We start from the raw sequence: 27515 nt of genomic DNA on the forward strand, positions 1-27515 counted from the left end.
GAGGCATTTTGGAAATACTACAACTATTATTTGTCATTTTCATACAGCCTGGCCATACAGATCATCGGATATTTATTTGGATGACTTCTGCTATGGGATTATCTGAAATATGTCATGTTCAGTGCTGTGATTATAAAAGTAGCTGAACCGAATGCACACACTGTGCAATAAATTCTGAATGTGACCCCTGAGACTCTTTGATCTGTTGTAGAACAGGCTGTTTCTTGATATCAGCTTGTGGCAGAAAATGGTGGACAGTGCACAACTTGTCTTGCACCAGTCTCATAACAATTGAAAATCAATTTCATTGTTGCTTTTTATGCAGTTTTTGGCCTCAAAGCAATCAAAAAGTGATTTCATAGTTGCTTTTTATGTGGTTTCTGGCCTCAGTACAATTACACTCTTAAAAAAAATAAGGAAAGGGCAATGCACCACAATGGAATTACCCAAATGCAGACAGAAATCCGTAGATCTGGTGTACATGTACAGGTAAACAAATGATTACAATTTCAGAAAAATTGGATGATATATTCAAGTGAAAGAACTTCACATATTGAACAAGTCAATAATGTGCTGGTCCACCTCTGGCCATCGTGCAAGCAGTTTTTTGATTTGGCACTGACTGATTCCTTGGATGTCCTCCTGAGGGACACTGTGCCAATTTCTGTACAACTGGTGTGTTAGATTGTCAAAGCCCTGAGTTGTTTGGAGGGCTCTCCCCATAATGCTCCAAACATGCTTAATTGGAGAGATATCTGGTGACCTAGATGGCCAGGGTAATATTTGGTAAGCATGAAGATAAGCAGTAGAAATTATTGCCGTGTGTGGGCAGGCATTATGTTGCTGAAATGTAAGCCCAGGACAGCTTGCCTCGAAGGGCAAAAGAACCAGACATGGAACATTGTTGACATACTGCTGCTGTTAGGGTGCCACAGATGACAAACAGAGGGGTCCTGCTATGAAAGCATGCCAGACCATCACTTCTGGCTGTTGGGTCATATGACAGTGACAGCCAGGTTGTGTCCCACTGCTGTCTGGGATATCTCCAGACATATCTTTCCTGGTCATTGGGGCTCAGTTTGAAGTGAGGTTCATCACTGAAGACAATTCTATCCAGTCCATAGATTCCAGGCCAAAGGTATGTCTGAAGATGACCCAGACAGCAGTGGGATACCTGTCGCCTACCATACGGCTCGACAACTAAGAGTGATGGTCTGGGGTGCCATGTCATGTCTCAACAGGACCCTTCAGTTGTCATCTGCGGCACCCTTACAGCACAGCAGTACAGTGATGGTATTCTCAACTCACTTTGTTGCCCTCTGTGGCAAGCCATCCTGAGCTTACATTTCAGCAAGAAAATGTCTGCTCACACATAGTGAGAGTTGCTACTGCTTGTGTTTGTGCTTGTCAAACTCTACCTTAGCCAGCAAGGTCACCTCATCTCTCCCCAATTGAGAATGTTTGGATCATTGTGGGCAGTGCTCTCGAACTAGTTCAGGATTTTGATTATCTAAAACACCATTTGGACATAATTTGGCACAATACCCCTCAGGAGGGCATCCAATGACTATCAATCAATGCCAAGCCAAATAGCTGTTTGCATAGAGGTGGTCCAATGTGTTACTGACTTGCTCAATTTGTGTAGCTTTTTCTCCTGAAAAAAATCATCCAATTTTTCTCAAATTTTTATCATTTGTTTGTCAGTACATGTGCATCACATCTACCAAATTCTGTCCCATTTGGATAATTCCCTCTTTTTCTCTGTAATGCAAAAACCGATGTCATTGTTGCTTTTTGTATAGTTTTTGGTCTATGGACATTTGAGAACTGATGTCTCTGTTGCTATTTAAGCTGTCTTTGTCCTCTGGACAATTACACACCAATTTTTCCCATCCAAATGAGATACGACCTTGCCGTGGTAGCTGGGATTAGCTACCTGACAGTGTAAAAATTGTATAATGTCGAACCTGCGTGGTCTTGAATATTGCATAGTACAGTTGGCTTAACATTAGGAGGAATGAAGGGCCAAACTGGCCCCTTTACAAACTTTTCACTTGCGTTCTGAAAAAACTGTTAACTGGATTGACTTTATGTTTTGTGACTTCATCAGTTATATGAAACATTAATCACACTTTTTTGGAGTGTACTATTTTTATTGGTTGTGAAATATGAAGTTTACTACCTAGAAGGATTGCAGTACCAATTTGGCCATTCGTAACCTCTCTCTGTATTTTCAAGTGACTTCTTTGCAATACCATGTATGAAATGAAACCAACTGTCGTCCCACTGTTGTTCAAATATGTCACAACACTGCCATTAGTACCAGCACGGACTGTTGGTTCGTTAAAGCAAGATTTTACTTAGTTCTGTTATGACAGCATCAGATAGTCGTACCCACAAACATAATGGTACAAGAAGAGTCTAACAAATACAGAAATACTAGAAGGACTCTTTGATATGTTTTCAGATCATCTGTAAAGTCATAGCCTTTTGCAAGGGCCCAGGACCAACATCATGTGCTAAAAAGAAAATTCAAAATCAGAGGCTTATCACTGAACACAAGACGATTTCTGAAGAGCAGCCGTTGGACATTGAAGAATTGGATGCTTTTGACACCATAATGCATGCAAGAGGAGTGTGTGAGTTAAAGTATTTTTGTCTTAAAAGAATGTGGTCAAATGTATGCCGTATTCCTTTTTTCATACAAACTATGGAGTGAAACACAATTATAGAAATAATGAAGCATATTAAGTTTGACACCAATTTCATGAGATCTGAACGCCTCAAAACTGACAAATTTGGTCTTGTTTCGGGTATCTGAAATATTTTCATAGCAAATAGTACATCACGCTATAAATCAGAACCTTATCTTACAACTGATGAATAACTTTTACCATCCAAAATAAGATACCCTTCACACAATATATTGCAAGTAAGCCAGACAAATTTCTAGTAAACATATACTGAATGGATTCCCATACATCCGTGCTGACCTCCTTCAATGATCTGACCAAGGTACACGTGAAATGTTGTTCATAGACTTATAGCACCATATCTAGACAAAAGTTTGAATGTCACTACTTATAGGTACTTTGCTACACTAAGCCTTGGAAACCACCTGAGAGCAGTATCCATAACTTTAACTTGAACTGTGAACCACAATCGAAGGGAAATGCCTAGTACAGCAAAGACCAGAAAACGACCGCTCCACTCGACTACAGTATATAAAATGGATAATGCCACAACCACAACAGTTTATAAAGAGAAAACAAATAAGAATGTTTTGTTATTGAGTTCACTTCACTCCCAAGTATGTGTGACAGAAGAAGACTCCAGAAACAATGCAATTTTACAATGAAATAAAATTTGGGGGTCAACATTGTGGATCAAATGGTATGAATATACTCCACAAAAGGCAGTAAAAGATGTCAACTAATGCAAGTATTGTACAATATTCTTAATTTGGCTGCCATAAATTCCTGGGCATTGAATAAGGAAGTGACTGGAAAGCGACTTAGTAGGCAGAAGTATATTTCTGATTTGTGTGAAGAGCTTTGGGTACAGTATGTAGCAGCCACAACTACCACTGTCACACCTTAGCGAAGGATCTAGCTGAGAACATGAGAAAATGCAAGTCCTACATAAAATCGCTAAGCGGGTTGAAAGCTATTATACAGTCGCATGTTGACCTTCCCGGTATGGCAACTGACGACAGCAAAAGGAAAGCTGCAGTTTTAAATTTCAAATATAAGGAGGATCGTACACTTACAGTCGTTTGACCAGTGCACAGACTCCCATATGGAAGACATAATAATAGGTATCCCCAGCATAGAGAGACAACTGGAAGAGTTGAAAACATATAAGTTGCAAGGTCTGGATGAAATCCCAATTTGCTTCTACGAAGAGTCCTCCATGACATTGGCCTCTTATTTAGTTTGCATTTATCATGAATCGCTCTCTCAGCACAAAGCCCTGAGTGACTGGTAAAAAGCCCAGGTGAATCTTGTATACAAAAAGGGTAAAAAACGGGCCCACAAAATTACAAATCAATATACTTAACATCGATTTGCTACGGAATTCTTGAACATATTCTCAGTTCAATATAATAAATATTCTTGAGATGGGAAAACTTCTGCCCACAAATCAGTACAGATTAAGAAGGCATCACTTTTATAAAACTCAGCCTGCCATTTTATTGATTGCTACCCTGTGAATTATGGATGAAGGATAACAGGAAGATTCCATATTCTTAGATTTCCGAAAAGCATTTGTCCCACTGTAGACTGTTCAAGAAGGTATGAGTGGGCTATGTAGGTTTCCAGATATGTGGGTGGCCTGAACATTTCTTCAGTAACAGAAACCAGTACATTGTCCTTGACAGTGAGTGTTCATCAGAGACAAGGATATTGTGAGGAGTGCCTCAGAGAAGTGTGATAGGACCACTATTAGTTTTTATATACATAAACAATCTGACAGACAGGTTGAGGAGCAATCTGTAGCTATTGGTTGATGATGCTGCAGTATGGAGTAAGTTGTTGTTATTGAGTGGCTGTATGAGGATACAAGATGACTTGGACAAAATCTCTAGTTGGTGTGATGAATGGCAACTAGCTCTAAATGTATAAAAATGTAAATTAATGCAGATGAATAGGAGAAACAATCTGCAATATTCAAATACAGAATCAGTAATGTACTGCTTGACATAGTCACTTTGATGAAATGTCCAGGCACAACTTTGCAAATCAATATGAAATGGAATGAGCATGTTGGTAATGTAGTAGGGAAGGCAAATGGTCAACTTCGATTTATTGGGAGAATGTTAGCAATATGTGGGTCATCTGTAAAAGAGACTGTTCAGAGAACACTAGTACGACCCATTCTTGAGTACTGCTGAAGTGTTTGGGATCCCCGCCAGGTCAGATTAAACGAAGACATCAAAGCAATTCAAAGGCAGGCTGCAAGATTTGCTACCCGTAGGTTCAATCAACACACAAGTATTATGAAGATGCTTTGGGAACTCAAATGGGGATACCTGAAGGGAAAATGAATGCTACTGAGAAAAAAATTGGCATTTGGAACTGACTGTAGAACAATTCTGATACTGCCTATTTACATTTCACATAAGAACCATGAAGCTAGATGAAAGAAATTAGGGCTTGTATGGAGACATATGGACAGATGTTTTTACCTAGGTCTATTTTCTAGTGGAATAGGAAAGGAAATGACTAGTAATGGTACAAGGTACCCTCTGCCATGCACCGATGGCAGCTTGCAGAATACATATGTAGATGTACATGAAGAAATTTAATCAAAATAGAATACTACGGAGTTCATTAATAGAGTTAACTTCATTTAAAAAGTCATGGGTGTAGAAGTCTATCCAACAAATGAAGAAAGCTTTCTGTGGATTTGGTTCATGAACCACATTACCAGACAAGTGGTTGGAAAAAAAAAAAAAAACCAGAAATGTCAGAGGAGCAGGTGGGTTGACTGTCGGCAGTTACAGGTGAGCTGGCGTGGAAGGGAACAGTGTTGTTGTCAACATACTACATCCACTTGCTTTCACTGAACCTCACAGCATTTGCTGTTGTTGGGGAAGTTACCTACACGACTAATGTCAATCTATTATAGAATTATAGAACATGTTCCACACATGAGTGTGTGTGTGTGTGTGTGTGTGTGTGTGTGTGTGTGTGTGTTTGGGGGGGGGGGGGGGGGGGGAAGGTTATGGGTGCCCAACAGAGAGGTCATTAGCACCCTTACACTCATTAAAACAAATGAATAACAAATGAATGTGGATACAATTTCTAAAATTGCCGCACACTCATGTTCTCGCTCCCAACCCACTTGCACTGACCACACATCACTACTATCTCACATGCTCTAAAATGGAGAAATAGTATAGGTAGCTATACTTGAGATTAAAATAAAAATAACATGACAAAGGAGTTAAAAGTAAGGCACAGGGATATGACACTGGCTGACCATTTATAAAAAAATATGAGAGAGCCAGTCATCCTGCTAACAGATTAAAGCCATCTGCCTAAAATATTGGAAAAAATGGTGGGCATTTCACAAAAATTCAAACCTGAACTACATTTGTGACCCTTCAAGCTTTCCCAGCAGATGTGTTGTAAATAGTCTTCATGGGTTTTCCACAGGATCAAGTTTTGCAAATTCCACAATATTTCCTCGGAGCAAATTTCCGATATCTTCAGGTGGTTCAACCTAGCTTGTGGCTAGGTACAATCGACGGTATCCGCACACCGACGTCCCGTTTTTAGAACATGCATGTGAAGAATGCACAGCTGTGGACATCGGACATGCACAGTGATTTGCCATCTTCAAACTCCCTCCGCCAAAAACAGCAGAGCGGGTCTCCTGCACATGCGCTGTATGCTGTGTTTGTCAAGTACGGTCAGACATTACTCACCAACGGCTGTACCATGCCACTGTTGTGACGGACCTATTATCAAAGAATCTTGATTTTTCATGTCGTGATTTAATAGCAGCCAATGCAGGGTTCCACGCTGTGCTCAGCTGAAATCCCTTATACTTCTTGATGAGATTATCGGCTGTTTTGATATGTATTGCTTCCTTAATGACGCAATCCCAGAAAGATGATGCCAGGGATAAAACTTTCAGCTTTTCATAAATCATACGATGCCCTGTATTCAGGCTGTTGTTGTTGTGATCTTCAGTCCTAAGACTGGTTTGATGCAGCTCTCCATGCTACTCTATCCTGTGCAAGCTGCTTCATCTCCCAGTACGTACTGCAGCCTATCTCCTTCTGAATCTGCTTAGTGTATTCATCTCTTGGTCTCCCTCTATGATTTTTACCCTCCACGCAGCCCTCCAATACTAAATTGGTGATCCCTTGATGCCTCAGAACATGCCCTATCACCCAATCCCTACTTCTAGTCAAGTTGTGCCACAAACTCCTCTTCTCCCCAATTCTATTCAATACCTCCTCATTAGTTGTGTGATCTACCCATCTAACCTTCATCATTCTTCTGTAGCACCACATTTGGAAAGCTTCTATTCTCTTCTTGTCCAAACTATTTATCGTCCATGTTTCACTTCCATACATGACTACACTCCATACAAATACTTTCAGAAACAACTTCCTAGCACTTAAATCTATACTCGATGTTAACAAATTTCTCTTCTTCAGAAACGCTTTCCTTGCCATTGCCAGTCCACATTTTACATCATCTCTACTTCACCGGCCATCAGTTATTTTGCTCCCCAAAGAGCAAAACTCCTTTACTACTTTAAGTGTCTCATTCCCTAATCTAATTCCCTCAGCATCACCCCAGTTAACTTGACTACATTCCATTATCCTCGTTTTGCTTTTGTTGATGTTCATTTTATATCCTCCTTTCAAGACACTGTCCATTCTGTTCAACTGCTCTTCCAAGTCCTTTGCAGCCTCTGACAGAATTACAATGTCATCAGCGAACCACGAAGTTTTTATTTCTTCTCCTTGGACCACTCTGAATTTTTCTTTTGTTTCCTTTATTGCTTGCTGGATATACAGATTTAATAACATTGGGGAGAGGCTACAGCTCTGTCTCATTCCCTTCCCAACCACTGCTTCCCTTTCATGTCCCTCGACTCTCATAACTGCCATCTGATTTCTGTATTCTACCTGTATTCAGGCAGTGTTCCGCAATTGTAGACTTTTCCGGTTGACGAAGGCGTCTATGATGCTGATGTTCATTGTAGCGTTCTTGTACTGTAAGGCATGTCTGGCCTATATACGCTGCCCCACAGTGACATGGAATCTTGTACACACCACATTTCCTCAGTCCAAGATCATCCTTAACCAAACCCAACAGGTTTCTCAGCTTTGCAGATGGTTGAAAACCACACTTAATTCCGTATCTTCCGGGGACTCTTCTGATTCTTGACGACATGGCACTAAAATATGGCAAAAAGGCCAAAGTGGTGGGTATCTTCATTCTGTTCCATAGATTGAACTCGCCTGGGCCTGAATGCATTACGTATCCGTCAGAATATCCATTTTGTTGAAACACTGTCTCCAAATGTTGTATTTCACTCGACAGACTCTCAGGATCAGATACCCCATGTGCTCTATGAACTAACATACGCAAAGCACTACCGCATTTTTTTGAACGTCACTTAAAATAGACGGCAGATCCATTGGCAAATCCGTTGTGGCCCACTAGTTAGAAAACAAAACAAGTCCAATAAAATGTGGTGCACAGTCATCTGTATGCCACAAGCACCAAACACTGGAGGTCCTCTCAACAGAGCAAGAAGCCATGCATCATACGGCTGTGGCCTTTGCGAAGACGAGTGAGGAGGACCATACCCATCGATGTGCCTAGAAGGAGCCATGCCACGGCCATTTTGTGGGCCTTACTAGATGGAGCTTATTGTCTGCCACTTCCAATCACTCATCCTCCCACCAATTCTCAATTTCAAAAGTGAGGCTATAGCATGCAGAGGGACGGGAAACTAATATAAAGGAGGATCACAACATGCCAGGTTGTCTGCTAGATCCACTCTCTTGTTCCCTGCAATACCCATGTGCCCTGGTTCCCAGCAGAAAGATACCTTGTTCCGAAGTTGTCGTCTTTGGAGGTGGACATCCAAAATATTCTAGACTACTTTATCTTTTGGGTACAAATGTTGTAGAGGCTGAAGGGCACTCAGAGAATCGGCACAGACAAGAAATTCAGCATTGGAACAACATCTCATCTACTCCAGTGCCTGCAAGATTGCATATAATTCTGCATCGAAAGCAGTAAACTCTTGAGGCAATCAGACATTCAAAACACAATCTGGTTAGTTGGGTGGTTTGTTTAAAGGGGGGAGGGAAGGGACCAACCTCCGAGGGCATCAGTCCCTTGTTCCCGGTAAAATAATGACACAAGGGAAAGAAGAAATGAAAGGAGACATACAGCACAATAACAGGAGAATGGAAGAACCAGAAGGATGACAGGAGAACAACCAACACTACTAAGGACAAGACCATAGAGAGAAACAAGAAACAGGTAGAAGGTATAAAAACAAGAGAGCAGATGATTGTAGCTGGCCAACCACGAGAATAAAAAGGAAAGGCCAGCCAATCTGCGACACATTCGAACATCCAGCCTAAAAGCATTAGAGAGGAGAAAACAAAGTGACAAAGGACATGCGCAAAAACTTACATAGAGTGATAAAACCCACCCTCATGAATAAAATGTAAAACTAAATCAGCCAACGAGGCGTTGTCAGATAAAATTAGTGGCAACAAGTCCAGTAACCGACGATTTCGTAGCAGGGCAGTCAAAATGGGACAGTGCACCAGAATATGGGCCACTGTCAATCAGGAGTCGCATCGACGCTGAGGCGGGCCTTCACGGTGCAGGAGGTAGTCATGGATCACCCAAGTAAGGCCAATGCAAAGCCAGCAGAGAACCACAGAGTCGCTGCGAGAGGCCCGCATGGAGGTCTTCCACACATTCGTAGTCTCCTTAATGCATGCAGTTTGTTGTGCATACTGAGGTGATGCCATTCTGTCTCCCATAGCCACAAAGCCTTGTGGCGTAGTACTGTATGCATTTCAGTTGCAGAGAAGCCGATCTCCGTAAGCAGTTTCCACATAGCCTGTTTGTCCAACTTGTCGGCAAGTTCGTTGCCTGGGACTCCAACGTGACCTGGGGTCAAGAAACACTACTGAATGACTAGACCGTTCCAGGGCATAGACGGACACCCGGTTGGTCGCTACCAAAGAATGACGAGGGTAGCACTGGTCGATTGCTTGTAGGCTGCTCAAGGAGTCACTATACAGAAGTAATGACTCCCCAGGACATGAACGGATGTGCTCAAGAGCCTTGGTACACGTCAAGAATAGAGAGGAAGTGGCAGCAGAGAGAAAGAGGGTTAACTGAGTCCTTAGAGTCGTGTGAAAGGTCAAGGCAAACCTGCAGCCTAGGTGTAGTTGAATGGACCTCAAGTATAGGTAGTAAAGCCAAGGTCTCCAGTTCAGAAATAAGGGATTAGACACGAACTGCAATTGGAAAGCCCTGACCTGGGCTGCTGATGCAGGAGATGAACCCCCATGGGTGGGAAAAGGAGATGGTAAGATGCGCAGGAGATCTACGAACATGTGCAACGTAACTGGCCAGCAGCTGTGCATGCCTAACGTGCAATGAAGGGACTCTGGCCTCCACCAGGACACTGGTCACTGGATTCATCCTTAAAGCTCCTGTTGCTAAGCAAACACCACAGTGGTGCACTGGGTCAAGTAAATGCAATGCTGAGGACACCGCCGAACCGTAAACCAGACTCCCATAGTCAAGGTGGGACTGAACAAGGGCTCTGTAGAGCTGCAGCAGTGTAGAGCGACCTGCATAACAGTTGGTGTTGCTCAGGCAGTGGAGGGCACTGAGGTGATTTTTTTCCGAGCCTGCCTGAATTGATATGGACTACGCCAGTAGGAATGTCCTTTCCTTCCGAGCCTGCCTGAATTGATATGGACTACGCCAGTAGGAACGTTCTTTCCTCTTGGAAGTTTTCAAATAGCTGGTGAATTGACTGACGAATTCCAGATGGCGCAGCTGTCTGTGTGTTGCTTTTTCTGGGTGCTGTTTAAAAGCAAATGTTAGTGGCTTGTGGTCTGTGAATATTGTGAACTCCCTGCCTTCCAGAAGATAACAAAAATATTTGACTGCTAAATAAGCTGTCAACAATTCACTGTCATAGATACAATAGTTACGTCATGTATCAGTGAGAGACCTGGAGAAAAGTTGTCCAGGTGTTCCTTCTCATAATTGGTGCAAAGAAGCCTCAACCATCAAAATTCAAGGGAAGATCTGTTGAGGGATGAACAAGCAGAATTGTATTAGCTAGTTGTTCTTTTACCTTCTTGAGCAATATTTCTGTTTCGTCAGTCCAAGTAACAGGGTGATTATCCTTCCTCTTGGCCTTCTTGCACAAGTTAAACAAAGGTTCTTAGATTTCGACAATAGACTTGAGAGGTTTGGGATTGATAAGTCAGTGGCATGATGGATCACTCGTGTGATGTGGTTCATCCATTCCTGGATGCTGTCGTGGTGTTCAAACATAGCCAGCTGTATGATTAGCGTTCAATCAGCCTTGCTCACCATCCATTTTGGTGGCTTCTATTCAGGTAATGTTCCAACCATTGGCTGAATGCAGAGTGGGAAATGGTCACTAGAATGAAGGTCGTCAATGAATGGTCACTAGAATGAAGATCATCAATGTCCTGTCATTGAACAAAGTCTACAAGGCCTGGAGAGCACATAAAGAGGTCAATGGCTAAGAATGTGCAGTACCAGCACAGAAATGGGTGGGGGTACCTGTGTTGAGGGTGCACAGCTAATGAGATGTCATGAGGATCTCCAAAACATGACCCTGAGGGCAATTCATCGCCATTACATTCCTCTTAGTCTGTTCACTATTTTCAACAGCTCCAAGAGACAAGAGATATACAAAATAAAAACTTTTTTACTTATCTTCATTATGTCGTCGTCGTTGTCTGAAAGTCTTGTTGCGTCTAGGGGGACATTCTTGCAGCTGAAATTTTGATTTAACGTTCTGGGTTCCTGAAGACGAAATAACTGATGAAGAGTTGCCTGTTGCTATGAATACCATTTTATTTGATCCCATTCTTCTAAATCACACCAACTTTACAATTTTCACTTCTATCACATCAAAAATTACATTTTTGTTGTCAAGTTTAGCAAAATATGTGCATTTCCATCAGAGGCATGTCCACCCACCACTACTACTTTCACAGTGTTAACAATATTCCATAGAGTTTACAAAGCAAAAGAGTTTACAAATTTTCTTGATAAAGGAAGAATCATAATTTTATAAATGTGTCCAGAAATAAATTTAATAATTAGCATTAGACTGCGCAATTTATAATACGAATTTTAAATATTTCTTTTATACAGTCAACTGCGATGTCTTTTAAGAAATATTATATGACTGTGAATACCAACTATGTGAAGTTAATCAAATTTTAAATATGCCAGAAATTTTGTAATTTCATATATTTTTAAAAGAAGAGTAATTTTAACTGCACATACAGAGTACTAACAAATTGTTTTTACATATTTTAACATGAAACATAACACATTGTATACAAAATCATATGAAGTTCATTCAGTTAGCTGATATCATATTCACCTATACAAGAATCGCTAGTATACGTGGTACTGGTTAAAGTTAATGTTAGAGGAGGGTGACCCATTATAACCCTCATAAGACATGATGGGCACTGAAGTCCCCCAGGAGGAGAAATGGTTGGGAGAACTGTTCCACATCTCTGAGAGCCTCAGAGTCTATTGCACCTTGTGGAGGTATGAGCAAACAGTGATCCTTCAACACACACGATGTTCGACAGTAATTGCTTGCAGGTCAGTAGCCAGGGAGACAAACACAGCAACCCGTCCCTTGGCTCTATCCCCAGTCAGTCATCCTTTTGGTGAAGGGTGTAGCCCAGTAGCACATGGGCATCAGTGGCTTTAAAATGTGGTTCTTGTAAACACAGGCAAAGGGGGCAATCCTGTGCTAGCCGTTTCAGATCTTCCACATGTGTCCTGAATCCATTAATATTCCACTGTAATATGAGAGCCATCTATCATGAGGGATGCACTTCCATCCTGTCTTTCTGCTGGGGAGGGGAGCTCATAATGAGTGTTAGCTCTACTGAAGAGTCAAGATAGATGACAGATAAGATGATGTTGACATCATCAGACTATTTTCTTCCTGGCTCCACAAGTGGGGGATGGTTGACCTTTAAAATTTTTTTTTTCCTGGGTAGGCTTTAGAGCCACAACTACAGCAGTGGTGGACCAGACTGAACTTTTGGAGGAGCAGGGAGGTCAGCATCATCAGATACCACAGACTTTGGGAGGAAATGTAGGCTTTGAAGGGACTGCAGCAGCACAAGTGCACTGACAAACACAGGTACTAGGCAGACACTAGCAACCTCTGTTTGGATAGCAGCACCTGTCTTCTGAACTTGATGTTTAAGAAAAGACACAAAGGAGGTAGCAAACTTCGGGGACTGCATGACCTTATAGGTCTTTTTGGCTCCACCATATGAGATATGCTGAGTTGTTTGGATCTCTTGTATCTTCATTTCTTCAAAAAATACACTGCCGTCCCTACTCCAGACAAGTTGATTCCCAGAGCAGTTTACACACTTTGGAGTAGATGAACAACCACCATCTTCGTGGGAGACCTTACCCTATTTGCCGCAAGCAGCTGTTCCATTACAACTTAAGGTGGTGAGCCCTAAGTGTTGACAAGTAAAACAGTGCATTGGGCTTGGAAAATAAGGCCACATGCTGAGGTGGAGGAAACCAGCATTAATGGGCTCTGGAAGTTTCGTGCTACTGAATGTCAGTACAAAAGAGTCCGATTTCACAAGATCACCAGCCACCCATTTCATTATGTTCCACGCTTCAATGATGCCTTCTTGGAACCACTCAGCTTTCAGTTTTTCTCAGGGAATGTCAATCAGATCCCTGCAAGTCACAACACCTTTGCTATAGTTCAAGGTTTTGTGCAGGTCACTACTCCCCAAGGCACTAAGCTTTCAGGATGTGTTTCACTTGCTGGGCATTGGATATTCCTACCAACAGGGTGCCGTTTTGCAAGCACTTGACAGATTTTGAAGTTCCAGCTATTCCCTGTAAGCCTTTTTGTATGTAAAAAGACGAAAATTTCTCAAAGTTACGCTCTTTCTGCTTAATTATAAAAAACACACTCTGGCCACCTACATGTGTTTTGTTACTTGATACTGAAAGAGTCTGTGTAATCATCCCGAAAGAGTCTATGTAATCCTGGAGTCTGGAAAGAGTGCATACATGAGCCCTCTTGTTTGACTGAATGTTAGTACCCACCAGCAACCTACCCTTTCTGCTGGGACAACGAACAGAAGATTTCAAAGGATCCAAGCTGGTCCCATGAGCAGCTAGGAACATAGAAAGTTCACGTAGAAAGCGACCTGTATGCCTAGATAAACTTTATACAACCTTTTTGAGGTTTGTACCATCCTCATGATCCAAGCAGTCAAGCCAAGATCCCCATTTTGTATGTCACACAACATTCTACCACCACGCCACATGGTGGTCACTGAAGCATGCTTACGGAGATGGGGCTGGTGGCACTTACCAGTCCCTAGCTCAGGAAATCCGCAATTGCCAAGTCCGTGCCTGGCAAACAAATGCTAAGCCCCTGAGGAGTTCTAAAAACCAACTGGAATAATGTTCTTGGAAATTGTCTCTAAATAGTTTGTACACAGAGACATTAAGAAACTGTAGTTTTGATGTCGTACCTCCAGGTGCAGCAATTAGATCTGTCTGTAACACAAAAACTTCATTCTTTACTTCAGGTGAGAAATGATCTTTAAAGGCATCCGATACTAGTGCAGATCTCTTACTGAACAGCACAATGCAACTGCAAACAGAACCTAGGCATTACATCATTAATTCTGTTGTCATTCAAACATTTTCTTAGCACTGAATCACTAACCCCTTGGTGGAAATTTTCCTTGGGGAAAGTTTTACACTTCAGGATGACATAGGGAGTGGAGCATGTGGAGAACTTTCCTCCCTCTGCATTAACTGCCAAAATCATGGCAATACTTTACTTTTTGTTCAAGCTGTCAATGAGACACTTTTCAGTGTCATATTATTCGGTAGGTCTCAAAAGACTGACATCTTGGCACTGCCGATCTGACACAGAGGGTATGAATGCTGTTGTTACATTTTTGTATCATGTGCCTCTGGAAACTGATGAGTTTCTTGGTAAAAATTGTCTGACCATTTCTGTTCAAGTAAAGCACTTTGTTGTATATCGAGACCACTTTCATGCACAAATTTGGAGCATCTTTGAAACTTCCATGGAATTCCATTTGTGTAATTCCACGACCTTTAACCAAATTATTTGTCAAGAGATTGGAACCACGTCTTTCCTTTTACCTTCAACAAAGGGAAGAGACCTAGCTTCAATTAGGATATTTCCCGGCTTTTCAACCTCTGTATATTTCCCTCATAAAACAGCACATTGCAGCCTATTTTCCACTGTGGTCCCACACCACACATTAGATTTATTTAAACTTTACTTTTTGCCAGCTTTTCTCTTAGATGTACTCTTCAAATAGTACATAACAGCAATTTTGAAACTGCGTTGTAACTTCACCGAATCCTAAAGTTTGTTGGTTTTTCTTTTGATAATACCCAATCACTGGTGAAGACTAACAATTAATTTCCAGATTCTAGCTAATTAGTTTCAAATACTAGCTTTTCTGTTGCTTCATTTCAAACTAAGGAACAAGCACTACATTTCAAGTCTCTATGATGCAAAAATATACCAGAATATGTAGGGTTATGCACATAAGCTGCACCCTAATTTTTAGCAGCCAAATTTGAGAAAGTATTGAAAATTCTATTTGGGCCAAAACAGTATTTGAGCACCAAGAAGTGTGAGAGTTAATTTCTAGCAACTGTCAGGTAGAGGTTAAAATGTTTGTTTTTGTGGAATGACTTGTAGTTATTGACACGAGAATGAATTTCATGACTGAGAACAGAGTTCATAAAACACAAGTCCAAGATAGATGCAGGAAGGCTATTACTGTAAAATAGTCTGAATGTAAGCAAGAAAAGGTAGGAGGCTTACAAAATGCACCTCATAATAGTGTTCTGTACAACCAGTGCTACAAAATTAATTCTTCTGGATGCATTAAGAATGCTTAACATGTGAGCAATTCCAATTTCCCAGTTTCGTAAATGCTCATACAATCACAATCCCAGCACCAACACTGATCTTAACAACTGGCAGCGTTAAAAGACAATGCACTAGCACAATTTTTTTAACATGAGCCTCCTTCAGTTCCTTTTATTGTGTGTACAATGGCTGTTTTAGATCACAAAAATGACAGAAAGATAATCTACTTACTATGGTCACACCAAGGTTGTTTATACCCAGTATTGTCATCATGGAGCAAGCACAGGCAAGTAATGCACATTTTTAATAATTAGTCAACCTCAGGATTTCATGATAGAATCTATTAGTAAGTGATAAAAATAGTGTTTGTTATCAGCCTTTCCTCACCCCTTTTTCATGTCCTTTGGTGTCTGGAATACATTACATTACCCAGACAAAAAGCAGTAACAGAAGATATAAACCCATGTGCAAAGGTTGGTTTTACGAAGATGATCCTGAGGGCGAATAGAGCCAATTGGTTATGAAAAATAATAAAAATATTTATTCTTTTGTTTTTAAAATTAAGAGTGATGTGAAAGAAATCTTAGTCATTTGTTAGTATCTTGTCTAATGGACTGACCCAATTTTACAACAAATTATTAAGGAGCATATAATGTCATCTTCTGATGTCTGAATCACTGAATAATATTCAGGAGTGTTCAATCAAAAATTACTTTACTGAAACAGATTGCTTAGACAAGTAATAACACTGTTAAAAGCTAGACTGTGAAACATTTATTTTAAGGAGATTGTAGTACTGTACCAGGAAAGGTCACATCAGACACCTTGGTATCCCTACCAATAAATGAAAATAAAACATTGTTAATTTTAACTACCCCCCATGAACCATGGACCTTGCCGTTGGTGGGGAGGCTTGCGTGCCTCAGCGATACAGCTCGTCGTACCGTAGGTGCAACCACAATGGAGGGGTATCTGTTGAGAGGCCAGACAAACGCGTGGTTCCTGGAGAGGGGCAGCAGCCTTTTCAGTAGTTGCAGGGGCAACAGTCTGGATGATTGACTGATCTGGCCTTGTAACACTAACCAAAACGGCCTTGCTGTGCTGGTACTGCGAACGGCTGAAAGCAAGGGGAAACTACGGCCGTAATCTTTCCCGAGGGCATGCAGCTTTACTGTATGATTAAATGATGATGGCGTCCTCTTAGGTAAAATATTCCGGAGGTAAAATAGTCCCCCATTCGGATCTCCGGGCGGGACTACTCAAGAGGATGTCGTTATCAGGAGAAAGAAAACTGGCGTTCTACAGATCGGAGCGTGGAATGTCAGATCCCTTAATCGGGCAGGTAGGTTAGAAAATTTAAAAAGGGAAATGGATAGGTTAAAGTTAGATATAGTGGGAATTAGTGAAGTTCGGTGGCAGGAGGAACAAGACTTCTGGTCAGGTGACTACAGGGTTATAAACACAAAATCAAATAGGGGTAATGCAGGAGTAGGTTTAATAATGAACAGGAAAATAGGAATGCGGGTAAGCTACTACAAACAGCATAGAGAACGCATTATTGTGGCCAAGATAGATACGAAGCCCACACCTACTACAGTAGTACAAGTTTATATGCCAACTAGCTCTGCAGATGACGAAGAAATTGAAGAAATGTATGATCAAATAAAAGAAATTATTCAGATAGTGAAGGTAGATGAAAATTTAATAGTCATGGGTGACTGGAATTCGATAGTAGGGAAATGGAGAGAAGGAAACGTAGTAGGTGAATATGGACTGGGGCAAAGAAATGAAAGAGGAAGCCGCCTGGTAGAATTTTGCACAGAGCACAACTTAATCATAGGTAACACTTGGTTCAAGAATCATAAAAGAAGGCTGTATACATGGAAGAACCCTGGAGATATTAAAAGGTATGAGATAGATTACATAATGGTAAGACAGAGATTTAGGAACCAGGTTTTAAATTGTAAGACATTTCCAGGGGCAGATGTGGACTCTGACCACAATCTATTGGTTATGACCTGTAGATTAAAACTGAAGAAACTGCAAAAAGGTGGGAATTTAAGGAGATGGGACCTGGATAAACTGAAAGAACCAGAGGTTGTACAGAGTTTCAGGGAGAGCATAAGGGAGCAATTGACAGGAATGGGGGAAAGAAATACAGTAGAAGAAGAATGGGTAGCTTTGAGGGATGAAGTAGTGAAGGCAGCAGAGGATCAAGTAGGTAAAAAGACGAGGTCTAGTAGAAATCCTTGGGTGACAGAAGAAATATTGAATTTAATTGATGAAAGGAGAAAATATAAAAATGCAGTAAATGAAGCAGGCAAAAAGGAATACAAACGTCTCAAAAATGAGATCGACAGGAAGTGCAAAATGGCTAAGCAGGGATGGCTAGAGGACAAATGTAAGGATGTAGAGGCTTATCTCGATACTGCGTGTAGAGTTTGACAGAGCACTGAAAGACCTGAGTCGAAACAAGGCCCCCGGAGTAGACAACATTCCATTGGAAGTACTGACGGCCTCGGGAGAGCCAGTCCTTACAAAACTCTACCATATGGTGAGCAAGATGTATGAGACAGGCAAAATACCCTCAGATTTCAAGAAGAATATAATAATTCCAATCCCAAAGAAAGTAGGTGTTGACAGATGTGAAAATTACCGAATTATCAGTTTAATAAGTCACAGCTGCAAAATACTAACACGAATTCTTTACAGATGAATGGAAAAACTGATAGAAGCCAACCTCAGGGAAGATCAGTTTGGCTTCCGTAGAAATGTTGGAACACGTGAGGCAATACTGACCCTACGACTTATCTTAGAAGAAAGATTAAGGAAAGGCAAACCTACATTTCTAGCATTTGTAGACTTAGAGAAAGCTTTTGACAATGTTGACTGGAATACTCTCCTTCAAATTCTGAAGGTGGCAGGGGTAAAATACAGGGAGCGAAAGGCTATTTACAATTTGTACAGAAACCAGATGGCAGTTATAAGAGTTGAGGGGCATGAAAGGGAAGCAGTGGTTGGAAAGGGAGTGAGACAGGGTTGTAGCCTCTCCCCTATGTTATTCAATCTGTATATTGAGCAAGCGGTAAAGGAAACAAAAGAAAAATTTGGAGTAGGTATTAAAATCCATGGAGAAGAAATAAAAACTTTGAGGTTCGCTGATGACATCGTAATTCTGTCAGAGACAGCAAAGGACTTGGAAGAGCAGTTGAACGGAATGGATAGTGTGTTGAAAGGAGGATATAAAATGAACATCAACAAAAGCAAAACGAGGATAATGGAATGTAGTCGAATTAAGTCGGGTGGTGCTGAAGGAATTAGATTAGGAAATGAGACACTTAAACTAGTAAAGGAGTTTTGCTATTTACGGAGCAAAATAACTGATGATGGTCGAAGTAGAGAGGATATAAAATGTAGACTGGCAATGGCAAGGAAAGCGTTTCTGAAAAACAGAAATTTGTTAACATCGAGTATAGATTTAGGTGTCAGGAAGTCATTTCTGAAAGTATTTGTATGGAGTGTAGCCATGTATGGATGTGAAACATGGACGATAAATAGTTTGGACAAGAAGAGAATAGAAGCTTTCGAAATGTGGTGCTACAGAAGAATGCTGAAGATTAGATGGGTAGATCACATAACTAATGAGGAAGTATTGAATAGGACTGGGGAGAAGAGAAGTTTGTGGCACAACTTGACCAGAAGAAGGGATCGGTTGGTAGGACATGTTCTGAGGCATCAAGGGATCACCAATTTAGTATTGAAGGGCACCGTGGAGGGTAAAAATCGTAGAGGGAGACCAAGAGATGAATACACTAAGCAGATTCAGAAGGATGTAGGTTGCAGTAGGTACTGGGAGATGAAGAAGCTTGCACAGGATAGAGTAGCATGGAGAGCTGCATCAAACCAGTCTCAGGACTGAAAACCACAAAAACAACAACAATTTTAACTATGTAGTAATTGAACACATTCTTAAATATTATGGAAAAGTTAACAATTGTATTATATATTTCCACATTTATGAAGGTTGATTATATTACATGCAATTTGTGATATTATGGAACAACACTAGAGGCAAGCTATCATTTTGATGCACATCTGATATATTTTCTTGTACCATCTGTGAACTACCTTTATTAATTACATATACTTGCTACTTATTACTCCCTTCTGAAATTTGCCAGCACAATAATCTGAATTTGGAAACAGCAGCAGTTTTTGTAAATGTAATAATGACAAAATAAAAATAGGTCTACTTTCTGACTCATGTGGCGTACTCAAATCGTATAATCTGAAAAGAGCTGAGTACATTTAGGACTAACTTTGCTCTGGAGCAGATTTATGTAAATCATTTAGCAATAAAAGGATATTCCCTGGTGAAATATAGACTGGTTTATGAATTTAATTTTTTTTACGTAAGAGAAAAAGTACAGGTTGCCCACTATTTTGATTGCTTTCTTCAAAAATATGTAGTGTCATAGTGTTTGTGTTTCAACATATAGTTAGTAAATTTAACACTAAAGTGAACTGTTAACATACATAAAATCAAAGTGCCACCGCATATACACAACAAGAAAATATTTTATACAACTGATATGAACCATATCACAGCAAGATGCCATGAACTTTACATGAGGAGCATACAACTGACCAAATTAACTGGAACAATCTTTCATAATCAGTCATCAAGGTTAGCTGCAGAAGCTACACGTAACTTACCTTTTTAAATTTTGAGAGTTTCCATGTGTCATCAATACCACAAGTGCCAGGGTAGTCTGAAGCACAAGCCTAAAGGAGACGGAACATACAGTTTATGGTTAGGTTCATTTGTCTTGGTACATTAAAACTTAATATATTTTTTTAAGGAATACTACACTGACTAAACAAAATGGAATATTCAGATTGACTCAAACCTCGGGCTCACAACCAAAACTCAATCCACATCAAAACAACCAAAAAGTTGTAGGACCTAAATTCTTTTGTGTCAATGCTCCCCCAAGTTTTGATGTATTTTTGTTTGGAAGCCTACAGTCTATTTTCGGTACGCCCATCAGACAAAATCACTGTGAGCACTGATACAGTTGTCCCACCAACACACCAGCTTGAAGATACTCTTTTGGTAAAACACAGTGCCTTGTTCCGTGAAGAAAATTGCCTGCTACACATCCTCACCCAACAGGAATAGATGACCCTTCAACTCCTTTTTTAAGGGTTCACAGGCATGGTAATTGCATAGGGACAGAGCAGAATTATAGGGCAGGTGTTCAAGTGTCCCCCACTTGAGTTGGTAAAACTTCTGCTTTATGGCATTTGTGACACGGGATGTCAGTTATCACGAAGCAGCACGACCCCATGTCACAGTTTTCCTATATAGTGGTTTTTGATAGACATGCTGCCCCATACACATTCTTCATTCCCCGATGGATGTCTACTGTGTTTGTACTCTGGCAGCCAAGAAAAGAATCACAGCATATTGGTTCTGCCTCGAAAAATAAATAAATAAATAAATAAAATACAATAAAATTGGTAATACTATTGCCATAGTTCGTTTTTCTGCATTTATTGTGCACACATCGGAAAGATGCAAATGACACACTAATCCATTGCCTACATGTAAGTGCTTATATACCCACATCGGAGTCCTGCTACATTGCATATACACTGCATCAATGCCCTCCAATGGAAACTTTTTGTTCTCTCCTTATATATGATAATCCTTGACCACTATCCTTTAAGGTTCCTATCCCTGCAAGTATGCCCACTATAAAGAATATTTCACCTACTCACTATTACTTACTCTGGCCCAACTACAGTACACCCAACAATATTAAAGGCAGAGTAACAAGAGAAACTGAATGTTGTTTACTGACAGGTTGTGGCGAAGCAAGCTCAGATCTCTTTACTTCCCCTCTTGTTTTGCATTCTGCCTCCTTAAATTCATTTTTTCACTTTTGACTAATTACCATTAATATACATATGCATTTTCATAAAAGAGATAGGTTGGCTCTCTGTCTTAAGAAATATAGCACCAGATCTAATTTTGTGCTCAGTTTTGCGTATGTAAGCAATTTCCTAATTTATTTTGACTACTCCTAGTAAATATCTTTTGTTATAGGGTGAAATCAGTAACTGTTTTGTGACTTAAATTCTATTGTTGACTTACAAACAAATATAAATTCTGTAATAATTATAAACAATTGGATAGAAGAACTACTAGGATTCTTTAAGTATTTATTTGGCTCTATTTGAAAATGTTCGCAAAGCTGGCCCTTAATTAAATCCAAAATAATTACCAGATTTGTCAAAAGCATTATATGCATAATTATATCTGTTAATTTAATCATTTAAACTAATAATTCGGCCTAAACCTTGTAGCAGAAGAAACTGTTAAAAGAAGGAATTTTTCTATATATTCAGCTAATTGAATGAGTTATGTTTTAATTGCAATTTCTGTAAATTAAACATCAAACAATGTATAGTTTCAGTACCTATTATTGTGAGGAGATGGAGAGACATAATTTTTGGTCCAAATCAGTCAGTCCACAGCCATGTTCAGATGGAAATTGTGTATGGTTCCAAGTGGAATTAGGATAACACAAATAAGCCATGTGTTAAAATAATGATCATGTCTGTTCGATCCATTTGAAAAATAGTGTCACACATACCTTATTATTATGCAAGAACTGTGAACCGTCTTGTTAAGTTTTTACTGCTCATATATGTTCAACAGCAAACTATGGTAGCAGTACATTGATGTTTGCCTGTTACTTATTAATGAGGCTTATCAGAACTTATCAATAGTGAACTGGCCATATTACTGTGTAATATTGGGGGGTCGTGAACAGTGAAAGTAAAGAACTGTGAAACGCAACTGTCGGTTACTTACAGTAGTCAGTGTTGAATTCTCCCCCCCCCCCCCCCCCCCCCCATTTTTCAGCCAGTATAACAATGCAGTATGTCGACACCGAGGACTATCAACAAAGAAGTATAGCAGATGAATGTCACATATGGTGCCTTTATAGGTGAGGACTATTGTATTTGAACACAATAAACTAGGACTCGCAAACTTTGAACAGTGAACGCAAGAACTGTTTACAGTACAGTGATTTTAACGAATTGAGTGTGTGATATAAGCGTCGTCAGAATTTTGTCGAGGACAGTGAACAGACAATATTACGGGAGTGTGAAACTCAATTATTTTTTTAAATTTCGGAATTGATGTAGCCACCATTAAATAGGGAGGTGCAACAACCAATCAGTGAGTTGGTTCTATGAAACCAGCCATTGAGTACAGGAGCAACCAATCAGCATGCAGGTTGACACAACCTACTGGGATAAACAACATGCTTTACTGAGAAAATTACAACTTGCAGCAGCTGTCAGACAACGAATCGAGATGACAACTGCAGCAGCAGCAGGAGGTATTAAGCAATGCATAATGAATGCCCTTAACAAACAAGACAGTGTGGTGGAGGGAAATGGACAACAGGGGGGTCATATGATTGACAATAAAGCTGTAGAGGTTAAATATTTAAATGAACAGAAAGACTTACTGGGGACTAATTTGGAGGACGGTAGTGGTTATGGAAAATTGGAACCGATGTTAAGGCAAATTATGAGTAGTATGAGTATGAAAGAAGACATTAAAAGTTTGAAAGAAGGCCGTTGGTAGCTTGGAAAATAGCATAAAGAAAGTAGTACATAATGCTAATAAGAAATTAACATTAATGAGCAGTAAATGTGTAGAAGAGAGAATGAAGCTTTGTGAAGATTATAGTAGGAGGGTGGAGGCTTCCAAAAAACAATGTAAAGATGAAGTCAAACCAGCCAGGGAATTTTGTGCTGAAAGTGGGATTAAGCTTAAGAACCAAATCAATCAGATTAAAAATGATTTAGAAACAGAGGTGGAAACCAAGTGTGCAGTAGTGGTAGAGAAAAATGGGTAAAAGTAAATAAAAATAGATTCAAATTTGGCTGAAATGGAGAAAAAGGTGGAGAAGGTACAAAATCTAAAGCACAGACAAAGTGACTCTGGGTCCGATTCTTACAGTATTTGTAATGATGATAGTAATGACGAATCCAGCAGTGATGAGGACAAGGTATTTGAATTTATCATCAATAATGATGGCAATGCGTTAAGTAAAGAAAGAACAAAGGAGGATAATATTAGACCTAATGAAGAGTTAAATGGAAGTGGTAAGGAGGAAGGGGACCATGCGATCTGTCATTTGACTGTGTCCTGATACTTGCTTTGGTAAGCAGGATGATAGTTTTTCCAGGGAAAAGATTGATGAAGATTTGTTGTATGAAGAAGATCAAAAAGGAGATAAAAAGGAAGCATGACACCCTGTAATAACAGAAAGTGTACAAGGTATACATGTTAAGTGTTTACTGGACACAATGGTAGTAAGGTGAATGGCACTTCACGAGCATTTTTTGAATCTATTAAGACCACAGAGGGTATAGCAGTGATGCATGTTTCCCCAATAAATATTATTGGTGCTACTGGTAAGCTACCAAAGAGCGTGAAACAAGAGGTACTATTAACTGTGGAATTGGCAGGACAGCTGTTGGAGTGCAAATTCTTGGTGATTCAAAATCTCTGCCTTGATGTAATATTTAGGACTAATTTCTCATACAAATAACAAATACGGGATTCAACATTCTGTGTTGGATTATTATGTGATGATAAAGCTTACTCCAGCTGTCAGTCTCATTTTTCATGTTTCCTGAGGCAGTCAAAATCTTCTCCTATTCTATTTGTAGTTTATAAGTGAAACAGAAACATTCTATCTTTGACTTTCATGTGATTTGGTACAGCAGGATACTTTAGTACAGGAATTTTTTAGAAAAGGTTTCTCTGGTGTTATCTATTCATATCACATTGTGTAAGTGATAAGCAATGGAATCATAAGAGGATGGGAGAAAAGACAATATAAAATGATAAGCAGTGGTATTTAATAAAAATCTATGAGATACAGTGTTTCTCCCATTAAGGATCGGACAGACATAACTACATTTTTGCTACTTTTGACTCGTTAGTACAATAAGGTACACGGAATCAAGACCCACATTACAATCAAACAAGTGTAACTCTATCTTATGTGGTTTCCATTTTAGTTGTCAACGTATCTACATTTTACAAAAAATAGTATGGATCAGTCAGATGGAAGAGCTGATCTGTTTTTAGACCACAGGACCCAGTGTTAATTTGTGAAACGGAACAGCTCCTACATGTCTCTGAACCTAATAGAATTGTTAGAAGTTGCTTTTCCCACTACTTATCTTTACATGCATTGTCGCCGTCTCTCTGTGACAACAATGAAATTCGACTGACTTCCTGTCAAGGAAGATAAATATTGTTTCAGTTGTGAATGGGTTTACAACCACGTAGGAGCACTATGGAGTCCAGAGGAAGAACGATGGTGAAAATGTGCCTAAAGAAGGAACAGAATGTAATGGAATCTTGTAAGTATTAGAACCTGTTTCTTACTGTATATATTTTGGTAGTAAGTACTATAATAATTATTATTATTGCTATTACTGCTGTTGTAATTATCATTATTATCATCCTTTTCTCAGACGTTATGTCTGGTTAAAAAATGAAAATTGACACGGACCTTGATCAAGCGATCCTTCAATGACTTCTTCATAAATTGTAATAAAACTAGTGATTATCCACCACCAAGTACAAAGGGTAGTGCTGCAGAGCAAAATTGCACGGGTTTTAAATTTTCCCATGTTTCCAGCTCTGATGTTATAAAAATCATAATGTCCCTAAAAAATTTAAACTCTGTGGGTTGGGATGAGGTCCCCACTAAAATAATAAAAATAGCCTGTCATAGTATTGCGCATCCACTCTCCCTCTTAATCAACCAGTCTTTTGATGAAGGATGTTTCCCAGACCGATTAAAATATGCAGAAGTAAGGCCAATTCATAAAAAAGGCAAACAAGATGAAATGGGAAACTATAGGCCTATCTCACTATTACCAATTTTTTCAAAAATATTTGAAAGAGCAGCATGTGATCAGATGCAAAATTACAATTCATCCCACAGCATTATTTTACGCAATCAGTATGGTTTCAGGAAAGGCTGCAGCACAACTCGGGCAATAAACGAACTGGTCACAAAAGTTAGCAGATGTCTTGACGATAGACTGTGTGTATCGGGCATCTTCTGTGATCTTACCAAAGCTTTTGATATGGTAAATCATGACCTGCTTCTCCAAAAACTGACAAACTATGGTTTTCAAGGAAAATCTCTTAATTGGATGTCGTCATACTTGGCAAACAGGAAACAAAGAGTACTTGTAAACAACAGTAACAAAAAATTAGTCTCTGGCTGGAAACACACTCAGTTAGGCGTACCGCAAGGTTCTATATTAGGGCCTCTACTATTTTTGTATTATATTAATGATATGCCATGCCAGGTTCAGTCCGATACCATCCTCTACGCAGATGACTCAACAGCAATAGTATGCTGCAAAACTGATAAAGACTTAATCCATCGTATTGAGCAAACACTTGGGGAAGTGGAGAAATGGGTCAAAAATAACAGCTTGAAATTAAATCTTACAAAAACAGAAATTGTTCATTTCACCACAAAACAATCGGCTCAATGTATAAATGAAATAACATACAAAGACAAAAAATTGGACACTGCAAACTGTGTCAAATTCCTTGGGGTACTAGTGAATAAGAATATGCTGTGGGGTTACCATGTAGACAGCATACTAAGTCGACTGAACAGTCTCGTATATGCCATGAATGTCCTATATAGCATTACTGATTTAGCTGTAAAGAAAACTGTATATTATGCATATTTTGTATCAGTCATAAGGTATAGTATAATTTTTTGGGGGTCTGAGAAAACAAATCTGCTCAAAGCCTTTAGGCTACAAAAAAAGATAATCCGAGCCATGGTAGGAGCAAAAAGGAGACAACACTGCAAACCTATATTTGAGAAACTAGATCTAATGTCCATACCTAGCTTATATATATATGAGCTTCTCATATTCACAAAAAGAAACCCACAACTTTTTGAAGGCAACTGCTTCTTGCATCAGTATGAGACCAGGCATAGAGCAAGTTACATGTTACCTACCCATAGACTAACACTATACGAAAAAACTCCACATTATATGGGCATGAAATTTACAAATACTATCTGGAAGGGGAAATGTGACCCACCTCTAAAATATACTGAAGGAGACTTGGAAACATATCTAAAAAATAAATGCTACTATACGGTAGAAGAATTCTTGAATGATAACCATGTAAAAATAATTGTATAGATCACCACAATATGTATTATGACAAATGTGTAAAATACTTTATTATGAAAAATGTGTAAAATACCTGTATAGCAACACATGTATTATAACCTAAAATTAAGTTTATTAGTCTGTATGTAGTATAAAAACTGACAAGTCACCTATGTCGCAATCCTTGATTGTATAAGGCATGTTACGTGATAATAAAATTTGATTTGATTTGATTTGATTTGAAGCGTGACTTCCTTTTAACTGTACAGTATATGTTATATTGCATTTAGGATTTCGGGTAATTGAACATGTATCAATAATTACAGATTTCTGTAGTTATATATATAAGTTTCGATGTAGCTGTATTGCACTGATGTACTGGTGGATATTGTGTGGTATGACTCCTGTAGTTGATAGTATAATGGGCATAATGTCAACTTTATCCTGATGCCACATGTCCTTCACTTCCTCAGCCAGCTGGATGTATTTTTCAATTTTTTCTCCTGTTTTCTTTTGTATATTTGTTGTACTGGGTA

The 27515-nt window shown here is 39.5% G+C and overlaps 1 protein-coding gene across 2 annotated transcripts in view; it reads right to left on the reverse strand.

Annotated features, from left to right (window-relative positions):
• Positions 1-27515, reverse strand: part of LOC126268237 (DNA-directed RNA polymerases I and III subunit RPAC1) — a 188190-nt gene that overhangs the window by 99218 nt on the left and 61457 nt on the right. For both annotated transcript variants that reach the window (XM_049973891.1, XM_049973890.1), the window contains one exon: positions 20434-20502. In XM_049973891.1, coding sequence (XP_049829848.1) covers positions 20434-20502 — 69 coding nt within the window. The remainder of the gene's footprint in view (positions 1-20433; positions 20503-27515) is intronic.

This window comes from Schistocerca gregaria, chromosome 4, assembly GCF_023897955.1.
Source record: "Schistocerca gregaria isolate iqSchGreg1 chromosome 4, iqSchGreg1.2, whole genome shotgun sequence".
Taxonomy (NCBI): Eukaryota; Metazoa; Arthropoda; class Insecta; order Orthoptera; family Acrididae; genus Schistocerca; species Schistocerca gregaria.